This window comes from Heterodontus francisci, chromosome 5, assembly GCF_036365525.1.
Source record: "Heterodontus francisci isolate sHetFra1 chromosome 5, sHetFra1.hap1, whole genome shotgun sequence".
Lineage (NCBI taxonomy): Eukaryota > Metazoa > Chordata > Chondrichthyes > Heterodontiformes > Heterodontidae > Heterodontus > Heterodontus francisci.
Window position 1 is genome coordinate 146,589,071 of NC_090375.1, and position 22,623 is coordinate 146,611,693.

Genomic DNA, 22,623 nt, shown 5'->3' on the forward strand with positions numbered 1-22,623 from the left:
GAGCCCGATTGCTGGACACAGAATATAGACCCGACCCCACCCAAACCCGACACATGTAGTCGGGTTTGGTTGGGTTCGGCTCTGATAGCCAGGTTTTAATTTCACTCTCCTGCTGAGCCTGTGACCGAGCACTGGTTATACTGGTTTTTCTGCTTCAGCCTATTCTTGGCCAGAAAATCACTCTGCCTGTGCTGAGTTTACTCCTAAGCGACCTGCAGACATCTCAGACTGACCACCTGAGGGTGTAGTTGCTGAGGTTCGGAGGATGGAGGTGGGAAGCAGCGATCTGTAGCTGCTCCCTTTGCACATCTGGAGGCAAGATCACCCCTACTTTTGTGCTGATCTTGGGCCTTGCCAGTTGGTGTCGTCAATATTAACATCGACATCAAGAGCTAATGGCTAAGGGAATAAACCCAACAAAATCTGGAGTGGAGTCCCATTAGTCGGTTGGTGTTTCCCTCAAGTTAGCACCTTCTGGCAACTCCTACAACCGAATAGGCTCCAGACATATAGGCTTTTGTCTTTCCTGTGGACACTAGCCTATGAGGTCGAGAGAGGTGTACAGATGCTAGGCAAGTCTGCGCCTCCTGAAACCTTGCCTAGGCGACGAAGGAAACAAAGAAAGGTAACCTTTTGGCTTGGAAGCTGCAATGTGAGTACTGTGTGTCGTGGAATGAACAATGACCCACACTCCACAGCAAGTGTACGCAAGACAGCCCTGATTGACCGTGAGCTACACAAGCTTGGTGTTGACATTGCCGCTCTAAAGGAAAGCAAATTAGCCGACATAGGGCTTTCTTCGAGAGGCTAATTACACCTTCTACTGTCATGGAAAGAGCGTTGAAGATCGCCGTGAGCATGGTGTAGGCTTCACAGTGAGCAACCGGCTGACAGTCAATTGAGCCACCAGTTGCAACCTCTGAGTGCCTCATCTCCCTGCGGTTATCATCCGATGGAGGCACAGTCAACATCGTATGGGTCTGCCCACCAACTCTGAACGCCAGCATCTCACATAAAGAACATTTATATGACTCCCTAGATGACATTCTGAGGAACATCCCAAGTGGCAAGAGGCTATTCATCCTGGGTGACTTCAACGCACGTGTTGGAGCAGACAGTGATTCATGGCCAAAGTGCCTTGGTCATCATGGGGTGGGCAAGATCAATGGTAATGGACAATACCTTTTTGAGCTTTGTGCCCTGAATGAACTCTGCATCACCAACATCCCCTTCCAGGGCAGACATCGCCACAAGGTATCATGGCGTCACCCAAGATCTGGACATGGGCATCAACTAGACCTAGTCATCATGAGGAGGCGTGATCTTCTCAGTGTTCTTCACACGCACCAACCATAGAGCAGATTGCGATGCTGGCAATTCTCATCAGCAGCAGTGAAGGTGCATCACCGAAAGTTGCACAGCTTCAAACATGACAGCTGGCCACGCATCAACATCTCTTGCATAAGCAATGATGGCAAATACCAGCACTTTGCACTGTCGCTAGAACGCTCACTACCCACCAAAGCCTTAACGGGAAGCACCAATGCCGGCATTGATGAAGCTTGGAAGTCATCGAGCTCAGTCATCTATGAAGCAGCAGAAGCATCATTTGGTAAAGGTGGAACCCACAACAAGGGCTGGTTTGAGAGCTACTCGGCTGAGATGATATCTGTCATTGATACAAAAAACAAAGCCTACGTGATGCACAACGTAAACCCAACAGCTAAGACACTGCATGACCTGAAAGTAGCCAAGACAGCTGTGCAAAGGAGAGGCAGATACAGTGCAAACAAACAATATATCAGCTTATGTCAAGAAATCCAAACTGCACGTGACAAAGGAAATCTGAGCTATGTACGAAGGGATCAAGAGGGCACTTGGCCCTGTCATCACCATAGTTGCTCACCTGAAGTCAACAGATGAAGTACTCACCAACAGAAGTAAAAAGATGTCCCGCTGGGCTGAACATGACTGTGAGCTGTGATCCTGTGAGTCGGACATCTCCCAGTCGGACGTCTCCCAGTCTGTACTCAATGCTCACCCGCAAATTCCTGTCATGGATGAGTTAGATGAAGAACACTCATACTGGAGCTCGAGAAGTTCACAGACTGCCTTGCTAACAGAAGGGCACTGGGCAAGGAAGGAATCCCAGCCGAACTGCTCAAGCATGGAAAGTCCCATCTATTGCCACACCTTTATGAACACCTCTGCTGGAAAGAAGGCTCTGTTCCACAGGAGATGCGTGATGCCAAAATCATCACACTATGCAGAAACAAAGGCAACAGAGGAGACTGCAACAATTACAGGGGCATCTCATGCCTTAGCATCATGAGGAAGGCCTTTGCGAGGGTCATAATTAAAAGACTCCATTTACTTGCAGACCGAGTGTGCCCGGAAGCACAGTGCTGTTTCCGTGCCGGCAGATCTACTGTGGATATGATTTTCTCCATATGCCAGCTACAAAAGAAGTGCAGGGAACTGAGTATACCCCTTACTTTTGTAGATCTCACTAAGACATTCGACACAGTCAACAGAGCAGGACTCTACAATATTTTGGGAAAAATTGGCTTTCCACCGAAGTTCTCGGTCTCATCCGCTCCTTCCCTGACAACATTCACTGTACAGTTTGATGGCTCCACTTCCAGCAGTTTCGGAATGAAGAATGGAGTGAATCAGGATTGTATTCTAGCCCCCACTCTGTTTGGCATCTTCTTCTCCATTCTTCTGACCTTTGCCTTCCCTACAGATATGGAAGGAGTCTACTTGCACACTAGGTCAGACAGCAAGCTCTACAATCTGCCAGGGCTAACATCAAAGACAGAATACATCATGTCTTGATCAGAGAGCTCCTCTACGCTGATGATGCTGGCTAGTCGCTCACATGGAAACTCAGCTACAAAGGCTCATGGATTTTCTCTCCCACGCCTGTAACTTGTTCTCCTTGACTATAAGCAGCAGGAAAACCGTGGTCATGGGACAAGGTGTTGCATCTCCGTCCCTGATCACACTAAATAACATCCCACTGGAAGTGGTTAGCAAATTTTGCTGTCTTGGGTTCACGATGACAATCTGTCCTATGATGCAGAGCTCGATACGCGCATAGGGAAAGCAGCTACCACCTTTGGTTGACTTGTGAAGTGCACATGGGGTAACACCAAGCTGACCCTTAGGACCAAGCTGATGGCTTATAATGCCTGTATTCTCAGCATCTTGCTGTATGGCTGTGAAACATGGGTGACTTACAACTACCAGGAAAAGAAGCTCAATAATTTCCATCTTCACTGTGTGTAGTGCATTCTGGGTATATCCTGGCAGGGCAAAATCACAAATGTGACAGTCCTCTCAAAGGCAGAGCTCCCAAGTGTGTTGGCACTAATCAAACAGAGGTGGCTTTGGTGGATCGGACACATCCGCAGGTGGAAGATGGTCACAAATCCAAGGACCTTCTATACGCTGAGGTAGCCAGGGCCAGACGACCAGCGGGGCGCCCAAAGCTCCGCTTCAAGGATGCTTGCAAGTGTGACATGAAGGCCTTAAATGTCAACTATTGCACCTGGGAGTCACTGGCTGGTGAAAGAAGGAAATTGCGGCACATCCTGTGAACTGGTGTGCACTACCATGATGATCAGTGGCTACAGCAGCTTGGCAACAGGCGCCAACGTCAAAAGCAACAATTCAGAGCGTCACTTGGCAGCTTCACATGCAGCACTTATGGCCGAACCTGCCTCTCAAGAATTGGCCTTCACAGCCATCAAAAAAGGTGCACCAAGAGAAGACACCCCACTTAAATGGATTGTTTGCCGTGTGTCCATCATCTTTTGTAGATGGAAGGGTGCCAACCAGCTCATTTTGAGTGAGAGACCAACCCTTTTGTATGCAGAGTTAGAGATTAAGAGTGGTCTGAATGTCACTTGCAAGTGTGGGCCACAACTGCACACTTGTTGGCATATTATAAGTCGTGGATATGCTGGAGGGTCACCTTAGTCTTGGCTCTCATCCTGTTAAGGATGAGAAATGCTTCCCATTGAGTCGAAACTCAATCATGGCCCCTTGTGGAAGTTGGTCATGAATGAGTTCCATGACCAGGCTGAGGGAGATAGTGAAGAGAGTAGGTGCAATCACACAGTTTTGCTTGACACCCATCCAGATATGAAAGGGCTCAGTATTCAATCCAGTTCAAAGGACGGTTACTGTCATACCTCTTGTTCCCAGATTTTGAGAGTCTGAAAGAAAGTTCATAGCCACCAGCTTTATAGATCTCTGCAGGAATGTTGACACTTGCCTTGTTGTTCATCTGTTGGATAGCCTTTAGTATCTCAGCAAGTGTTCGCAGCATACCCAAATATGATCTCTGAAGCTGTTGAGGGATTATTTTGATGGTTTTGTCAGATACTATCGACTCCCGATTGAGAAGGTTCTGGTAGTGCTCCATCCAATGATCTTGGATGGCTACGTCATCTTTGAGAAGAGTATTGCCATCTTCATCTCGGAGGGGGGGATGGACAGTTTGTATTTGGTCCGTAGATGGTCTTGGCCTGGAAGAAACTGCGTATGCCGGTCTGCAGAGTATTGAATTTCATTGGTCTTCTCTACTTGCCACTTATTCTTGATGACCCGTATCATTCTCTGAGCTTTGGATTTGAGTAGTAAATGTTCTTCTTGTTTCTGCTGTGATGTAGGCTGATTTTTACATATAAAGAAGGCTTGGTGTTTCCAATTGTGAAGTTTGTATATTGCTTTATCATTCTCATTGAACCAGTCTTGGTGCCTGCAAGATTTAAACCTGATGATCTGGGTTCATGTCTTTTGGATCGCAGATTTGATCTTGTCCCAAAGCCCTTCCACACTGGCATCATCGGAACCTGTGAGAGTAAGATGGGAAGAAAGTTGCATCTGGAGTTGTTCTCTAGTTTTTATATCCTGGAAAATATTAATATTTGATCTCCTGGATTTCTTTGAGGATCTTCAGTGTCTGGGTGCCAGGCATGTGCTCATGGTAGAGCATACAAGTCTGTGGTGTGTCCAGCAGTCATTTGCACCCCACATGAATTGGGTGATGTGCTTCCTATCCCGGGTTCCGATAATGACAAAACCTCTACAGGTACAGTATAGATTGAGTTATCAAGTACTGCGTGGGACACATTAGTTTCTGTCCTGTTGGGATGGCAGTGTGGGTGCAGTGTCTAGTGACCAGGGCCAAATAGCAAAAATATGAAATTGATTGAATATTCTGCATGATGACTCTTGGGGATCTAGGAACATTTATGCAAAGGTTATTGTCGGGAGGGGTAAGATGGGTGAAAGTTCTGTCATCAATAGTGGAGCAAAAGGATGAAGAAGCTTGCAGAGGTAGAATAAGGGCATGACCATGGAGGAATTTGTAAACCAGATCACAGATTTTGAATTTGAAGCATTGAGAATCCGGAAGCCAAGGTAGGTCAATAATAAGGTGATGGGCACATGCCAATTTCAGTTTATAAGTGGTACGAAGCCAGCAATAAGAGTATTAGAGTATTGAAGCCTTGAGGTGCTTAATGCATGTGTAAGAGTTTGTGTTGAAGGCAAACACTATCACAAATATGAAAGTAGGTGGTCTTGACAATGGACCGGATATATGGTTTAAAACTCAGCTCAGGATCAGTCAAGCCACACAGATTATGAACGTTCAGGTTCGGTTTGTGAGGGTGGCTGGGAAGGTGAATGGAGTAGGTTGCAGGGAGCGGAAGTTGTGACGGGCAAAAGACTGGCCTGGATTTTGCTCTCGGCGGCAAAGGAACCTTCAGGACAACTGAAGGAAGATCAGGAAGGACAGCTGCCCACAAACTTTTCGTGGGCTTGAGAGATTTCGTCTAGTTCGGTGTCTTTTCCAGCATGGCGCCCACTACAGGGGTTATATTGCCTTTGTGAAAAGGGCAAGCAAGCAGAAGGCTCTTCAACCAATCAGTTTGAAGTATCCTTATTGAGACACGAAATGCCCAAACCAGAAAATATAAAGCAGGAAATATAACTTGGATTTAAGGGATGTGCAGAAAGAGAAATAAAGATTGGGAATTGCAGATAGGATTAAGGGAGAAGAGATAAGAGACAAAAAAAAAATTTTTTAAACATATATTTTAAAAAATCTCCAACACTAATTTTCTTAGGGAATGAGACTCCACATTTCTAAAATTAGTGGGCCAGATAGGTTGTTTCACAGTAATTATTAATTATTAAGCCATTTAAAAACTCACTCCTGAATGCACAGGCCCCAACATTTTTGGTGCAGAGCTAGCAGGCAAGGTCATGACAAGGTCCTTTCAATGTTGTGTCTGTCGGCGAGGACTGCAACAGCGCATCCTACTTAGGAGCAGGGTATCTCTGACAGAAACTTGTGGATTTTTGTGTTTAACTGCGCAATTACATACTCCAAAAATTGCTGTCAGATTTCCTCCATTATAATGGTGAGTGTTGATAGCCTCATCACTATTCTCATTGCAAATTCTGGGCCATTGACTTTAACCATGTCAATTTTGAGCTGCAGAAAATTGTGACTCATTCAAATCTAGATGTTAGACAAGCAGTCTAACAATGAAAGGGTCAAGAGTGGGTTCAATATGTTATATGCGAACTTCTTTGAAATTTATCAGAACCAACTTTTTTGGGATTTAACTCATTGCATGATAACAGATCACTTGGATTCAATAGAGAAGTTTAATAAATTCTGCAACTGAAATTTCCAAACCTGTCCTGTCAGTGTCTGAATCTCCTGCCAGCAGTGCATGTTTGGAAAATTGACCCTATAATTGCCAGGTACCAGAATGACCAGCCAACATCATGAATAGGTTTTCTTTTACAGTCAACATCATGAATAAGTTTTGTTTATATCCAGTGACTCTCGGTGTTCAAACGTCACTATGTTCCAGCAAGAGGCTATTCTCTCCAGCAGGTCTGTGCTCCACAAGACTCACCTGGTCTAATCCCAGGCTCCTCGTTACGACCGACCGTTCCTGTCAAAGCCCCCAATCAAAATATACGATTCTGATTGTGGTGGGACCAACGCACTGTTAATTCAATCCTGTTGTTCCACAGATCGGCTAATGTATCATTTATAAACTTCCCAAATTAAAGGAAGACCCACCAAATTGTCCCTGAATGAGGCTAACCAAACCAGGTGTCTTTAAATCAACAAATTCACTCTCTAATTAAAAGAACTAAATTCTTAAACAATATGAAAAATAGAAACATTAGAGTCCTTGCAAATTTACAGTCCAATGTTGTTCAAAGTCCCTCGCAGAATGTTGTTCGAAGTCCCTCGCAGTCGTCTAATGTGGGGGAAAAAGGTTCTTCCACAGTAGAAAAGTCCGTATTGTAACTTCAGTAGGTGATGCTTTCCTTCTCCAGCGAATTTCAACAATTAACAACTTTCAAACACTTTCAATGGAATCAATCTGACTTTGGAGTTTTTTTAAGGGATAAAAGATTGTCACAGTCTAACTTCCCTTTCTTCAATTTAAACTACCAGAGATCTCTGTCTTTGCTTGACTACTTAGAATTTCGAGAGGCAATAATTAAACAGACAAAAATCCTATTTCCTCCAGTTTAAATGGTTGAGAGCTCTTTTTCAGTGCTGACACCACAGCTGTCTGTCTTCTGTCTGTGTTCAGTTAGGACAAACTGTCTTATTAACTGCCAGTTCAAACTGAATTGTAACAAATGTATCGCATCAGGCTCACTCCCAGTGGCTGTTTCCATGGTATCGAGAATGCACTCTTTGAATTGCAGTCTCCAAATGGCCATTTCTAAGGCAACGAAAATGCACCTTCCTATAACTCCCAAGGCTTGCCGGCCCTTAAAGCAATACTGATCCCTTGCAAGCCTTAAAGGCAAACGGCATATTCCGAAAAAAAAAAAGTACAGGATCATGACAATAACCACTGACTCTCAGTGTTCAAACGTCACTATGTTCCAGCAAGAGGCTATTCTCTCCAACAGGTCTGTTTTCCACAAGACTCACCTGGTCTAATCCTAAGCTCCATGGTTCCTGCATTACCCTTTAATATTCCTCTATTTCATGTGATTATTAAATTCTCTTTTAAAAATAATCAACACACTCTGCTTCAACAACAGCTTGTGGCAAAGAACTCCTCATGCTAGCCATCCTCGACATAGAGACATTTCTTTCTAGTCTCCCCTTTAATTCTTTTTTGTGATCATAAATTTATGGCCTCAAGCCAACCACTGGAAACAATCATTTCAGTGCTTTTCTTAAGTACCTCAACAGTCTGTCCTGAGATAACTCCATTTTATTAACTCAGACCATGCTGTCCTCGTTTTACCTTGATTATGTAATGGAAAACCGATAGCTCTTACTGATGAGCTGGAGTTAATGTTGGGAATTCTGAGCAGAGGGCGAAGGAGGTGCTAAGTAATTTAAACGGTAAACATATAAATAATCAGGGTAATAGATTAGATCTAAAGAGATAACATTAAAATTAACTAAGTAGAGAATGTCAACGTTAAAGAGATCGGAATTGATTTAAATGAAAATCTGATATAAATAAAAATATAAGTAGTTGTCTGGTAGTACAGAACTTGAGTATTGCTAAAAACAGACGTTTTATCGAAGCTTTTTGTCTTGCACTCATCAAGACAATTTGCAAGAATACCAATGTAAGGGAACGCAGCAAATCTTTACTCTAAGAGAGTGCTGATTGGTTGGCAAGTGGACTCTGGTAGAGGCATTGCCATGGAGAATGCACAAGTTTATGGTGACTGACAGTTAACTGCCAAGCTTTGTTTGGTCTTTAGGATGTGCGGCCTATATACTGGCATTGACATTCATATAGCACGTTACTCATTTGTGTGATAGGCTTGACAGCAGCATCCTGTTGGTGGCGAACATCACAGATGTTGCGAATGCATAGTAGCAGCTTCACCTATTCCTCAAATTTTGGGATACATTATCTTTCCAAAGACTGGCAGATCGTATCAAACAACATGTCCCTTCCGTTGTTTGCAGCTGTACAGACCGTACCCAACCAGCCCATGCTTGCAAAACTCAAAACACAGTGTCCAACATTAGATGTGATTCCGCGATTGGACAACATTTGCTAAATAATCTTCAGTGTGCTAAGAATTGCACTGAAAACCAATTTAAGATTCAGTTGGGCTCGCAGTGTGGCGATTTGTGCGTACTGGAAGCTACATATATTAATACACAGGGTCCTGTTCTTTGCAGGCAGGAAACAGTGTACCTGTTTCAGCTGACCAGAATAAGTGACAGCCATTCGCTGGATCATTCCTCAGGGAATCAGAGTCAAGCTGCCTGTTTTAAATTTCAAACAAAGCTTGGCAGTTAACTGTCAGTCACTGTAAACTGGTGCATTCTCTATGGCAACGCCTCTACTAATCACTGAAAGGTGCAGAACATTTTGTGGGGAAAGGGGAATAGAAGTCGTGGTCCATGCTGGAATCAATGATGTAGTAGGAAGAGGGTTGAGATCCAATAGTTTCAGGAGCTCAGGAGGAAGTTAAAGAGCAAGATTTCAAAGGTAATAATGTCTGGATTATTTCCAGTGCCACATGCTAGTCAGAGCAGCAAGGTATGACAGGTTAATACATGATTGGAGGAATGGTGCAAGAGGGAGGTAGGATTGCAGAAGTTATAGCCTGTTCAAAAAGTGGGAGAAGGATAAATTCAGCAATTACATGGCCAATCAACCTAATGGTGGTGGTGATGGGGAACCTCGTCGAGACCATAATGCAGGACAAAATTAATTGGGACTTGGAAGAATTTGAATTTTTTTAAAAACTAACGTGGATTTGGTAAAGGCAAATCGTATTTGACTAACTTGATAGTGTTATTTGATAAAATAATGGAGAGGGTGGATGAGGGAAGTGCAGTTGATGATCTGAGTATGGACTTTCAAAAAACATTTGACAACGTATCACATCTAGACTTTGTCAACAAAATAACTGTCCGTGGAATTAAACGGGCAGTGCCTGCATGGATACAAAATTAGCAAAGGGACAGAAAACGGAGTAACAGCGGAGAATCCTTGATTGTTTTTGACACTGGGGGGCAATGTGCAGGGCTGGTCTTTTCATATAACTTAATGATTTGCATTTGGGTATGCAGGGCTTTTAAAGTTTGCAGATGACATAGAACTTGGAAATGTAAACAGTGAGGAGGATAGTAATAGACTACAGGAGGATCTGGATAGGCTGGTGAAATGGGCAGACACATGGCAGATGAGATTTAATGCAGAATGGTGTGAAATGATTTATTTTGGTTGGGAAGAATGTGGAGAGGCATTTTAAACTAAATGGTACAATTTTAATGGAGGTGGAGGGACAAAGACCTGGGAGTGTATGTGCACAAGTCTTTGAAGATAGCATGACAAGTTGAGAAATCTGTTTAAAAAGCCATACAGAATCGTTGGCTTTATAAATAGAGGCAAAGAGAACAAATGCAAGGAAGTTATGCTAAACTTTTATAAAATATTGGTTCGACCCCAGCTGGAGTATTGTGGCCAATTCTGGGGACCACACATTGGGAAGGATGTCCAGGATCATGAGAGGTTGCAGAGGACATTTGCTAGAATGGTGCCAGGGTTGAAAGACTTCGGTTATGTAGAGAGACGAGTGAAATTGAGGATGTTTTCCTTTCAAACAGTGAAGGCTAAGGGGAGATTTTAAGAAGAAATTGTTTCCAGTGTGTTACAATTGACTGCACCAGTCAGAGTCCCCGATCAAAGTATACGATTCTGATTGTGGTGGGAGAAACGCACTGTTAATTCAGTCCTGTCCCTCCACAGATCGCCTAACATATCATTTTAAACTTTCAAAATTAAAGAAAGACCCAGCCAAATTGTACCATCTATTAACCCCCGAATGAGACTAACAAAACCAGGTGTTTTTAAATCAGCAAATTAACTGTTTAATTAGAAAAACTAAATTCTGAAACACTACGAAGATATAAACCACTTTTAAATAGAAAAAAGTAGAGTCCTTGCAAATTTACACTCCTGCCGGATGTGAAACAGTCCAAGGCTGCTTGAAGTCCTCACAGCCGTCCTTTGGGGAAAAGAAAGGTTCTTCAACAGTCGAACAGTCCGTTGTCTAATTTGGAAGTCGAAATTGCTGCTCCTTCTCCAGTGCTGAATTTCACAATTAACAACTTGCAAACACCTTTTACTGAATCAATTTGGCTCTAGAATTTTTGAGGAATAAAAGATTGTCACAGTCTAACTTCCCTTCCTTCAGTTTAAATTATCAGAGATTTCTGTTTTGGCTTGACTTTTTAGAATTTTGAGAGAGAGAAGAATAAATAAACAGACTAAATTCTCTTCCTTCAGTTTAAATTGTCTGAGACTGATCCTTTCAGGTGCTAACACACGGCTGTCTGTCTGTTTCCTCTGTTAGAACAGGCTGTTGTCATTATAAGCCAGTTCAAAATTAAATTGTAACAAATGTATCTCTCAATGCTCAGTCCGAGTGGCTGTATCCAAGGCAATGAGAATGCACTCTTTGAATCGCAGTCTCTGAATAGCTGTATCCCGGGGCAATGAAAATGCATTCTTTGACTCAGCTTCTGGAGCCTGCTACCTAAAGCAGTACGGCTCCTTTTCCCAGCCTTAAAGGCACACTGCATTCTTCCCCCAAAAAAACTACAGGATCATAACAAGTGTCAGAAGGCTTGGTAGCGAGAGTTCATAGATGCGCCGTAATTGGCAAAAGAACAAGAGGTGGCATGAAGAAAAATGTTCTACACAGAGTTGTTATGGTCTAGAATGCACTGCCTGAAAGGATAGTGGAAGCAGATTAAATAAGGGAAATTACATAAATACTTGAAAAGGAAAAAACTGTTGGGTTATGTGAAAAGAGAAGCTAATTGGATAGCTGTTTCAAAGAGCCGGTATAGACGCAATTAATTAATGAATCACTTCCTATGCAGTATCATTCTATGATTTTATTTATTTTAACAGGTTTCACATTATTAAATAGTAAAAAAAAAATTAAGCCAAAAATATTAAAGCTGATATATGTCCTTAAGGAAAAAAGAAATAACTTGCATTTTTCAGTTCCTCATGACGTCTCAAAATACCTCAAGTCGGTAAAATATTTTTGAAATGTAGTCACTTGTAATGTATGAAACGCAGCAGCCAATTTCTACGACCAGCAATGAAATTAATGATTGGATAATCTCTCTTACTAATGTTGTTTGAGGGAAAACTGCTGAACAGGACATTGGGAGAGCTCCCCCCTGCTCTTTTTAAATAGTGGCAAATGATTTTTTTGTATTCACCTGAGAGGGCAAATGCATCCTTGTTCAAAGGTCCTTTGTTAGTGCAGCACGCCCTCAGTACTACACTGAAATGCCAGCCTAAGTTATGTGCTCAAGACCCACAGTGGGAGTCAAAACCCTGACCTTCTGACTCAGGTGAGCGAGGAACCAGTGAGCTAAGACTGACATTTCAGATGGAAATGGATGTCCCTGATAGTCTGTATGCCCATTGTTACATCAGTTCTGCAGAAGAATGGACAAGCACGGCTAGTCTTTAAAAATCTAGGAATGTTGCAGGTAGAATATTCAAGCAGAACAGCAACCAGGAGAGTGATCGCAGCCTTGCTCACAATTATCTAAGCTGCGTTTAGTTTCTTTTTATAATCACCTGCAAGTTAATTTGACAAGTTCTTTTTTTGTTTCTTAGTAAATTCTAAAAATCCTGTGCTTTTCAAAAAATATTTAAATTTTGTTTTCAAAAGGTGTATTCCAAAACCAAAAGTTTGTCTCACGAGCATTGCTTTGCTTGAATGTGACCAGTACGAATGTATCTCAAGATCAGTGAATTGTGAGCTGCTTCCAGTCGAACCTGTTTGTGATACAGAAAATGTGGAACATTCCAATCGGTGTGCCTTGTACCAAAGATCCAAAACTTTGTCCTACATGGGCCCGTGCCAGGTATGAATACACTAATTCCACACTGCGCCAGCCTGTAGATCATTTTTACAATCATTTAATCTGTAGATTTGAAGGCTAATTCCACAATCCTGCGCTCCTACACAGTTCCTTACTGAGAACAAGGTGTTGCAAAATTCACCGTTTGGAGTCAATTTGTAGTTCTAATACATCCTGTACTTGTAGTTATTAATGCACTGCGATTGACTGCTGTCAGGAAATTTGGTGGTTCTCACTTTGGTGTGTCCTCCTTCGACTAGCTTTATACTTTACATCTGTTTCGTGCATCTTTCAATTTCCCATAAACTTTAATAGTTAGTTGTAAGTATGCTTTGTTAACTTAGTTGAGTGTATTAATTTTAAATTCAGCTTACATTGTGTTTTACCATAGGTCGTCACATCTGCTTCTTTTGATTTCTTAGTTGTGGCTTTTTCTAACTGGTTTGCTCAAGAGTGTGTCTCATATTTACAGTGTCAGGAAAAACTGGTTTTGTGTACGTCTCTATTTGAATTCAGCTAATGGATTCTTTATATTGTATAGGAAATGGGAGCTGGAGTATGCTGTTTGGCCCTTTGAGCCTGCTCCGCCATTCAAGATCATGGCTAATCTTCTACCTCAACTCCTCCATCTTGCACTATCCTCGTATCCCTTAATTCCCTTCATACCCAAAAAATCTATCGACCCTTGTCTTGAATATATTCAACATCTGAGCATCCACAGCTTTCTGGGATAGAGAATTCCAAAGATTCACAACCCTTTGAGTGAAGAAATTTCTCATCTCAGCCTTCAATGTCCAACCCTCTGTTGTAGATTCTCAGCCAGGGAAACATCTTCTCAGCATCTTCCCAGTCAAGCCCTTAAGAATTTTATATGTTGCAGCTAAATCAGCTCTCCTCCTTCTAAACTCTAGGAAGTATAGGCCTGGTCTACTCAATCGCTCCTCGTAGAATAATCCCCTTATCCCAGGAACCAGTCTAGTGAACCTTCATTGCACTCCCTCTCGGCAAGTACTCCAGATGTAGCCTCACCAATATCCTGTATAATTGTAGTCAGAGTCCTTTGCTCTTATACTCCAATTCCTTTGTAACAAAAGTTAACATACCTTTGGCCTTCCTAAATGCTTGCTGTACTTGCATGTTAACTTTCTGTGATTAATGTACAAGACACAGTGGCACAGTGGTTAGCACCGCAGCCTCACAGCTCCAGCGACCCGGGTTCAATTCTGGGTACTGCCTGTGTGGAGTTTGCAAGTTCTCCCTGTGTCTGCGTGGGTTTCCTCCGGGTGCTCCGGTTTCCTCCCACATGCCAAAGATTTGCAGGTTGATAGGTTAATTGGCCATTATAAATAGCCCCTAGTATAGGTAGGTGGTAGGGAAATATAGGGACAGGTGGGGATGTGGTAGGAATATGGGATTAGTGTAGGATTAGTATAAATGGGTGGTTGATGGTCGGCACAGACTCGGTGGGCCGAAGGGCCTGTTTCAGTGCTGTATCTCTGAACTAAACTAAACACCTAGATCTCTCTGAATGCAAACGTTTCCCAGTCTCTCATCATCCAAAAAAACATTCTGCTTTTTTATTTTTCCTATCATAGTGGATAACTTCACACTTTGCCACATTCCATTACATCTGCCATGTTCTTGCCCAGTCATCCAACCTGTCTATATCCCTCTGCATCCTCTTTGTGTCCTCCTCACTGCTTACTTTTCCACCTCATATTGCATGTCAGCAAACTTAGATGTATTACACTGTCTCCTCGTCTAAGTCATTAATATAGATTGTAAATAGCTGAAGCTCAAGCACTGAGCCTTGCGAAACCCTGATAATTGCAGCCTGCCAACTTGAAAATGTGCTGTTTATCTCTATTCTGTTTTCTGTCCATTAACCAATTCTGAATCCCATGAGTCCTGATTTTGTACAATAACCTCTTGTGTGTCAGCTTATCAAATGCTTTTTGAAAATTCAAATAAACTTTATCCACTGGTTCCCCCTACTAGTTATATCCTCAAAAAACTGACAGATTTGTCAAACACGATTTCCCTTTCATAATATGATTAAACAGAGTCATCATGGATTTATGATTTTCTAAGCACCCCGTTACCACATCCTGCAAAATAGATTCTAGCATTTTGCCTACCACTGATAGGTTAACTGGCCTATGAGTTCCCCATTTTCTCTCTTTCTCATTTCTTAAATAGCAGGGTTATGTTTGCTACCTTCCAATCCTTGGGAACTGTTTTAGAATCTGAGGAATTCTAGAAGAGCAAAACCAATGCATCCACTATCTCTGCAGCAACCTCGTTTAAAACTGTAGCATGCAAATCATCGGGGCCAGGGGATTTGTTGTCACTTAGCCCTATTAATTTCTCCAGTACTATTTCTTTACTTCTATTGATTTCTTTAAGTTCCTCATTCTCGCTTGGCTCCCCATTATTTCCAGAATGTTTTTGTGTCTTTACCGTGAAGGCAGATACAAAATATTCTTTAATGTCTCTGCCATTTCCTTATCCCCCATTATAATTTCATCTGTCTCTGCTTTGAGTTTACTTGAACTAATCTCTTCCTTTTGACGTACCTATAGAAATGGTTACCATCTGTTTTTATATCTCTTACTCTCGTATTCTGTCGTCTTTTTCCTTATCAATTTCTTGTTCCTCCTTTGCTGAATTCTAAAATCCTCCCAATCCGCAGGCTTGCCACTCTATTTGGTAATATTATAAGCCTCTTCCTTTGATCTAATACTATCTTTAACTCCTCTTGTTAGCCACAATTGAACTATTTTTACTGTGGGTTTTTTGTGCCTTAAAGAAATGTATATTTATTGCAAATTCAGTATGAATTCTTTAAATGCTAGTCATTGCTTGTCTACTATCCTATCATTTAATGTAGTTCCTAACTCGCCCCTCAAACCTGTGTAGTTTGCTTTGTTTAGATTTACACTCAAGATTCTGACCTAATTTAAATCACTTTCAAACACTATATAAAATTCTGTCATATTGTGGTCACTCTTGCCTAGAATCCCCTTTACAACAAGGCTATTAATTAAATCTTTCTCATTGCACAATGCTTGATCCAAAATAACCTTTTCCCAACTTGGTTCCTTGACATGCTGACCTAGAAAACCATCTTGTATGTATTCCACGAACTTGTCCTCCATACTATTATCACAAATTTGGTTTGCCTAGTCTATATGATAATTTAAAGCCCCCATCAGTACTGTATTACCCTTGTTATATGCACTTCTAATTTTCTGGTTTATACATTGTCCTCCACTACATCTAATGCTAGGGGCCTACAAACAACTCCCACCAATGTTTTCTCCTCCTTTTCTTTTTCTTAGCTCCACCCAAACTGACTAATATTTTATTTTCTGAGCTAAGATCCTTTCTCAGTACTGCCTTTATCCCATCCTTTTTCATCAGCATCACCCCTCCTCCTTTTTCACTTTGCCCCTCTCTTATAAAAGTTAAGTATCCTGGAATTTTTAGCTCCCAACCTTGCTCACTTTGCAACCAACGTCTCTGTAATGGCTGTTAGATCAACGCAGTAATTATTGACAACGCAGCTGGCAGCTGATGTCATCCGACTGCACCAATATGCGCACATGCACAAATTGGTTCCTACCCTCTGCGCATGCGCTGTGTTCCGCAGTGCCAGGACTGGTTGGCGCATGCGCAGATGATGTCATCGCGTAACGTGGGCAAATGGGGTTGGTGCATGTGCAGAAGACGTCATCGCGTAACGCGGGCAGATGGTGGGGGATTCGGGCCAGAGAGAGCAGGGGTTGGGGGACAAGGAATTTGGGGAGCGGGGAGAGCGCTGCTGAAGAACTTGCTGGTGGCGGGTGAGCTCTCCTCCTTCCCCCCGCTCGCTCACAGCCCCGACCGCTCGTTCGCTCACCGTCTCCCGCCCTCCCACCACATCCCGACTGCTGGCTCACCCATTCGCCCACTCCCTCCCGTCCCCGGTCTGCTCCCTCCTTCCCCTCCCCGGCCCGCTCCCTCCCTCCCCTCCCCGGCCCGCTCCCTCCCTCCCCTCCCCGGCCCGCTCCCTCCCTCCCCTCCCCGGCCCGCTCCCTCCCTCCCCTCCCCGGCCCGCTCCCTCCCTCCCCTCCCCGGCCCGCTCGCTCGCTCCCCTCTCCGGCCATTGTGTGCTGCCATGTGTTTATGTTGCCATCTTGTGATTATTTGAGCAGCGCCATCTTTAATCCTGGCAGCTGCCTGACGTTTTACTGGCACAGGCTGCATTTGTGCATGTGTCATTGCAGCGCCACCTAGTGGTTGTGTTGTCAGCAAATGCAGCCTTAGATCAAACTTGTTAATTTCTATCTGTGCTATTAATTCATCTAATTTTTTGAGAATGCTTTGCACATTCAGATATAGTGCCTTTAGCTTTGACTTTTTCTAATTTTACCCGATGTCACCTTAGTCACTAATGACCTATTACCTTTGTTACTCTCACTGACCCTTACTGACCCACTATGCTTATTTTTACCCAAAACGTTGCTCTGCTCTAGAGCCTTGACATTTCCTTTGCTGCTTTTGAATTTATCTTTTCCTGAATCCCCTACACACCTTCTGTATTCGTTGAAAACCCTGTCTACTATCCTAGTTATTGGATTCACCAGGACACTGGTCCCAGCCCAGTTTAAGTGCACCCTGTCCCTCTTTCCCCACTACTGGTGCTAGTTATCTATCTCATCATGCTCTATGCTCATGCCAAACCGTAGAACCTGTTTTGAAACACTATTCACAGTGGCTACCTTCCTCTGTCTTGTCTCTTCCGAAGTCTTTGCATTGAAGGCAGTAGTTCTGCCCCCAGCACCATAAACCAGCTACATTGCCCAGCAGGAGACCTTTAAGAGCTACTGTGTCCCTCATTGTTTGGCCCCACTTCCTTTACTTGCCAAAAATATGCAGGTAGCATGGTAATTGTTTACATTAACTACCACCACCAAGTCTTGCAAAGTCAGCTGCCATCCCTCTTTGTGCAATTAACCTGTATGTGATTAGAAGTGATTTTACAACCTAATGGGTCAGGGAAACCAAAGATGCCTTGGTATTTGAGTCCAGCATTTAGTAATAGCATTTTCTGCTTAATATAACTTTCTACTGTGAAATGAACTCAGTCAGGGTTAAAATATCAACTGCAAGTTCTGTACTCTTGAGTGGGTCTTCCTGCCCACTATGTTTTGGAATGCTCTAGGTTTTAAGCTAAATTATGTGCATCCATGAAAGAATTTATTTTGTATTTTGAAGGCTGTATTTGGATGCAGTTGTCTTTTTTTTTTGGAACATTACTGCGCAGTACAGGCCCTTCGGCCCTCGATGTTGCGCCGACCTGTGAAACCATCTGACCTACACTATTCCATTTTCATCCATATGTCTATCCAATGACCACTTAAATGCCCTTAAAGTTGGCGAGTCTACTACTGTTGCAGGCAGGGCGTTCCACGCCCCTACTACTCTCTGAGTAAAGAAACTACCTCTGACATCTGTCCTATATCTATCACCCCTCAACTTAAAGCTATGTCCCCTCGTGTTTGCCATCACCATCCGAGGAAAAAGACTCTCACTATCCACCCTATCCAACCCTCTGATTATCTTATATGTCTCTATTAAGTCACCTCTCCTCCTCCTTCTCTCCAACGAAAACAACCTCAAGTCCCTCAGCCTTTCCTCGTAAGACCTTCCCTCCATACCAGGCAACCTCCTAGTAAATCTCCTCTGCACCCTTTCCATAGCTTCCACATCCTTCCTATAATGCGGTGACTAGAACTGCACGCAATACTCCAGGTGCGGTCTCACCAGAGTTTTGTACAGCTGCAGCATGACCTCGTGGCTCCGAAACTCGATCCCCCTACTAATAAAAGCTAACACACAATATGCCTTCTTAACAGCCCTATTAACCTGGGTAGCAACCTTCAGGGATTTATGCACCTGGACAGCAAGATCTCTCTGTTCATCTACACTACCAAGAATCTTCCCATTAGCCCAGTACTCTGCATTCCTGTTACTCCTTCCAAAGTGAATCACCTCGCACTTTTCCGCATTAAACTCCATTTGCCATCTCTCAGCCCAGCTCTGCAGCCTACCTATGTCCCTCTGTACCCTACAACATCCTTCGGCACTATCCACAACTCCACCGACCTTCGTGTCATCCGCAAATTTACTAACCCACCCTTCTACACCCTCATCCAGGTCATTTATAAAAATGACAAACAGCAGTGGCCCCAAAACAGATCCTTGCGGTACACCACTAGTAACTAAACTCCAGGATGAACATTTGCCATCAACCACCACCCTCTGTCTTCTTTCAGCTAGCCAATTTCTGATCGAAAGCACTAAATCACCTTCAACCCCATACTTCCGTATTTTCTGCAATAGCCTACCATGGGGAACCTTATCAAACGCCTTACTGAAATCCATATACACCACATCCACTGCTTTACCCTCATCCACCTGTTTGGTCACCTTCTCGAAAGACTCAATAAGGGTTGTGAGGCACGACCTACCCGTCACAAAACCGTGCTGACTATCGCTAATGAACTTATTCTTTTCAAGATGATTATAAATCCTGTCTCTTATAACCTTTTCCAACATATTACCCACAACCGAAGTAAGGCTCACAGGTCTATAATTACCAGGGCTGTCTCTACTCCCCTTCTTGAACAAGGGGACAACATTTGCTATCCTCCAGTCTTCCGGCACTATTCCTGTCGACAGTGACGACATAAAGATCAAGGACAAAGGCTCTGCAATCTCCTCCCTAGCTTCCCAGAGAATCCTAGGATAAATCCCATCTGGCCCAGGGGACTTATCTATTTTCACACTTTCCAAAATTGATAACACCTCCTCCTTGTGAACCTCAATCCCATCTAGCCTAGTAGCCTGAATCTCAGTATTCTCCTCGACAACATTTTCTTTCTCTACTGTAAATACTGACGCAAAATATTCATTTAACACTTCCCCTATCTCCTCTGATTCCACACACAACTTCCCACTACTATCCTTGATTGGCCCTAATCTAACTCTAGTCATTCTTTTATTCCTGATATACCTATAGAAAGCCTTAGGGTTTTCCCTGATCCTATCCGCCAATGACTTCTCGTGTCCTCTCCTTGCTCTTCTTAGCTCTCCCTTTAGATCCTTCCTGGCTAGCTTGTAACTCACAAGCGCCCTAACTGAGCCTTCACGTCTCATCCTAACATAAGCCTTCTTCTTCCTCTTGACAAGCGCTTCAACTTCTTTAGTAAACCACGGCTCCCTCGCTCGACAACTTCCTCCCTGCCTGACAGGTACATACTTATCAAGGACACGCAGTAGCTGCTCCTTGAATAAGCTCCACATTTCGATTGTTCCCATCCCCTGCAGTTTCCTTCCCCATCCTACGCATCCTAAATCTTGCCTAATCGCATCATAATTTCCTTTCCCCCAGCTATAATTTTTGCCCTGCGGTATATACCTGTCCCTGCCCGTCGCTAAGATAAACCTAACCGAATTGTGATCACTATCACCAAAGTGCTCACCTACATCTAAATCTAACACCTGGCCGGGTTCATTACCCAGTACCAAATCCAATGTGGCATCGCCCCTGGTTGGCCTGTCTACATACTGTGTCAGAAACCCCTCCTGCACACACTGGACAAAAACTGACCCATCTAAAGTACTCGAACTATAGTATTTCCAGTCGATATTTGGAAAGTTAAAGTCCCCCATAACAACTACCCTGTTACTCTCGCCCCTGTCGAGAATCATCTTCGCTATCCTTTCCTCTACATCTCTGGAACTATTTGGAGGTCGATAAAAGACTCCCAACAGGGTGACCTCACCTCTCCTGTTTCTAACCTCGGCCCATACTACCTCAGTAGACGAGTCCTCAAACGTCCTTTCTGTCGCTGTAATACTCTCCTTGATTAACAATGCCACACCCCCCCCTCTTTTACCATCTTCTCTGTTCTTACTGAAACATCTAAATCCCGGAACCTGCAACATCCATTCCTGCCCCTGCTCTACCCATGTCTCCGAAATGGCCACTACATCGAGATCCCAGGTACCAACCCATGCTGCAAGCTCACCCACCTTATTCCGGATGCTCCTGGCGTTGAAGTAGACACACTTTAAACCAGGTTCTTGCTTGCCAGTGCCCTCTTGCATCCTTGTAACCTTATCCCTGACCTCACTACTCTCAACATCCTGTACACTGGCACTACATTTTAGGTTCCCATTCCCCTGCTGAATTAGTTTAAAGCCCCCCGAAGAGCACTAGCAAATCTCCCCCCCAGGATATTGGTACCCCTCTGGTTCAGGTGAAGACCATCCTGTTTGTAGAGGTCCCACCTACCCCAGAAAGAGCCCCAATTATTCAGGAAACCAAAACCCTCCCTCCTGCACCATCCCTGCAGCCACGTGTTCAACTCCTCTCTCTCTCCCTATTCCTCGCTTCGCTGTCACGTGGCACGGGCAACAACCCAGAGATAACAACTCTGTTTGTTCTCGCTCTAAGCTTCCACCCTAGCTCCCTGAATTTCTGTCTTAAATCCCCATCTCTCTTCCTACCTATGTCGTTGGTGCCTATGTGGACCACGACTTGGGGCTGCTCCCCCTCCCCCTTAAGGATCCCAAAAACACGATCCGAGACATCACGAACCCTGGCACCTGGGAGGCAACATACCAACCGTGAGTCTCTCTCATTCCCACAGAACCTCCTATCTGTTCCCCTAACTATGGAGTCCCCAATGACTAATGCTCTGCTCCTCTTCCCCCTTCCCTTCTGAGCAACAGGGACAGACTCTGTGCCAGATACCTGTACCCCATTGCTTACCCCTGGTAAGTCGTCCCCCGCAACAGTATCCAAAACGGTATACCTGTTGTTGAGGGAAACGGCCACAGGGGATCCCTGCACTGCCTGCTGGTTCTCTCTCCTTCCCCTGACGGTAACCCATCTACCTACTTCTTTTACCTGAGGTGTGACTACCTCCCCATAACTCCTCTCAATAACCCCCTCCGCCTCCCGAATGATCCGAAGTTCATCCAGCTCCAGTACCCTAATGCGGTTCTCGAGGAGCTGGAGTTGGGTGCACTTCCCGCAGATGACACTCGGCAGGGACACTCTTGGCGACCCTTACCTCCCACATTCTGCAGGAGGAACATACAACTGCCTTAACCTCCATTCCCACTATTCTAAATTCCCGACAAATCTACTGAAAAACCAAAAAAAAAAAGTCAAAACTTGTTAGGTTAGCAATCCAACGGACAGAACTTCTTAAATAAAAAGCTTACCTTATCAACACAACAGAGACCTTTTTTTTGGGTTGGAGGAGGAGGGTGGGTGGGAGACACTACACGTGTAGTGTCTCGGGTACAGCCACCACCCAAATATATAGTTTTTACTTACCCAGCAGTCCCCTGGTCCTCCGAAAACAAAAGGGAATTAACTTTTAAACTTCCACTGAAATTGACTTCCCAGCTGTAAGCTTGCTCTCGCACCTCCGCTACTGTCAAAGCTGCAGTCACCAAAACTAAAAAAATAAACTTTATTTATTTGTACCTTTAAATCACTTAATTAAATATAATGGCAGAAAAATTGCTGTCAAAATAACAATGAGGCTAATAATGCTCACTGTTATTTATCTGCACGTCACAGCAATTTCATTTGACGGTAGATGTGTGATTAAACACGG

The 22,623-nt window shown here is 43.7% G+C and overlaps 1 protein-coding gene across 2 annotated transcripts in view; it reads left to right on the top strand.

Moving 5' to 3' along the window:
* reck (reversion-inducing-cysteine-rich protein with kazal motifs) overlaps positions 1-22,623 on the top strand; it is a 223,797-nt gene that overhangs the window by 167,810 nt on the left and 33,364 nt on the right. For both annotated transcript variants that reach the window (XM_068032209.1, XM_068032210.1), the window contains one exon: positions 12,748-12,943. In XM_068032209.1, the coding sequence (XP_067888310.1) occupies positions 12,748-12,943 (196 nt within the window). The remainder of the gene's footprint in view (positions 1-12,747; positions 12,944-22,623) is intronic.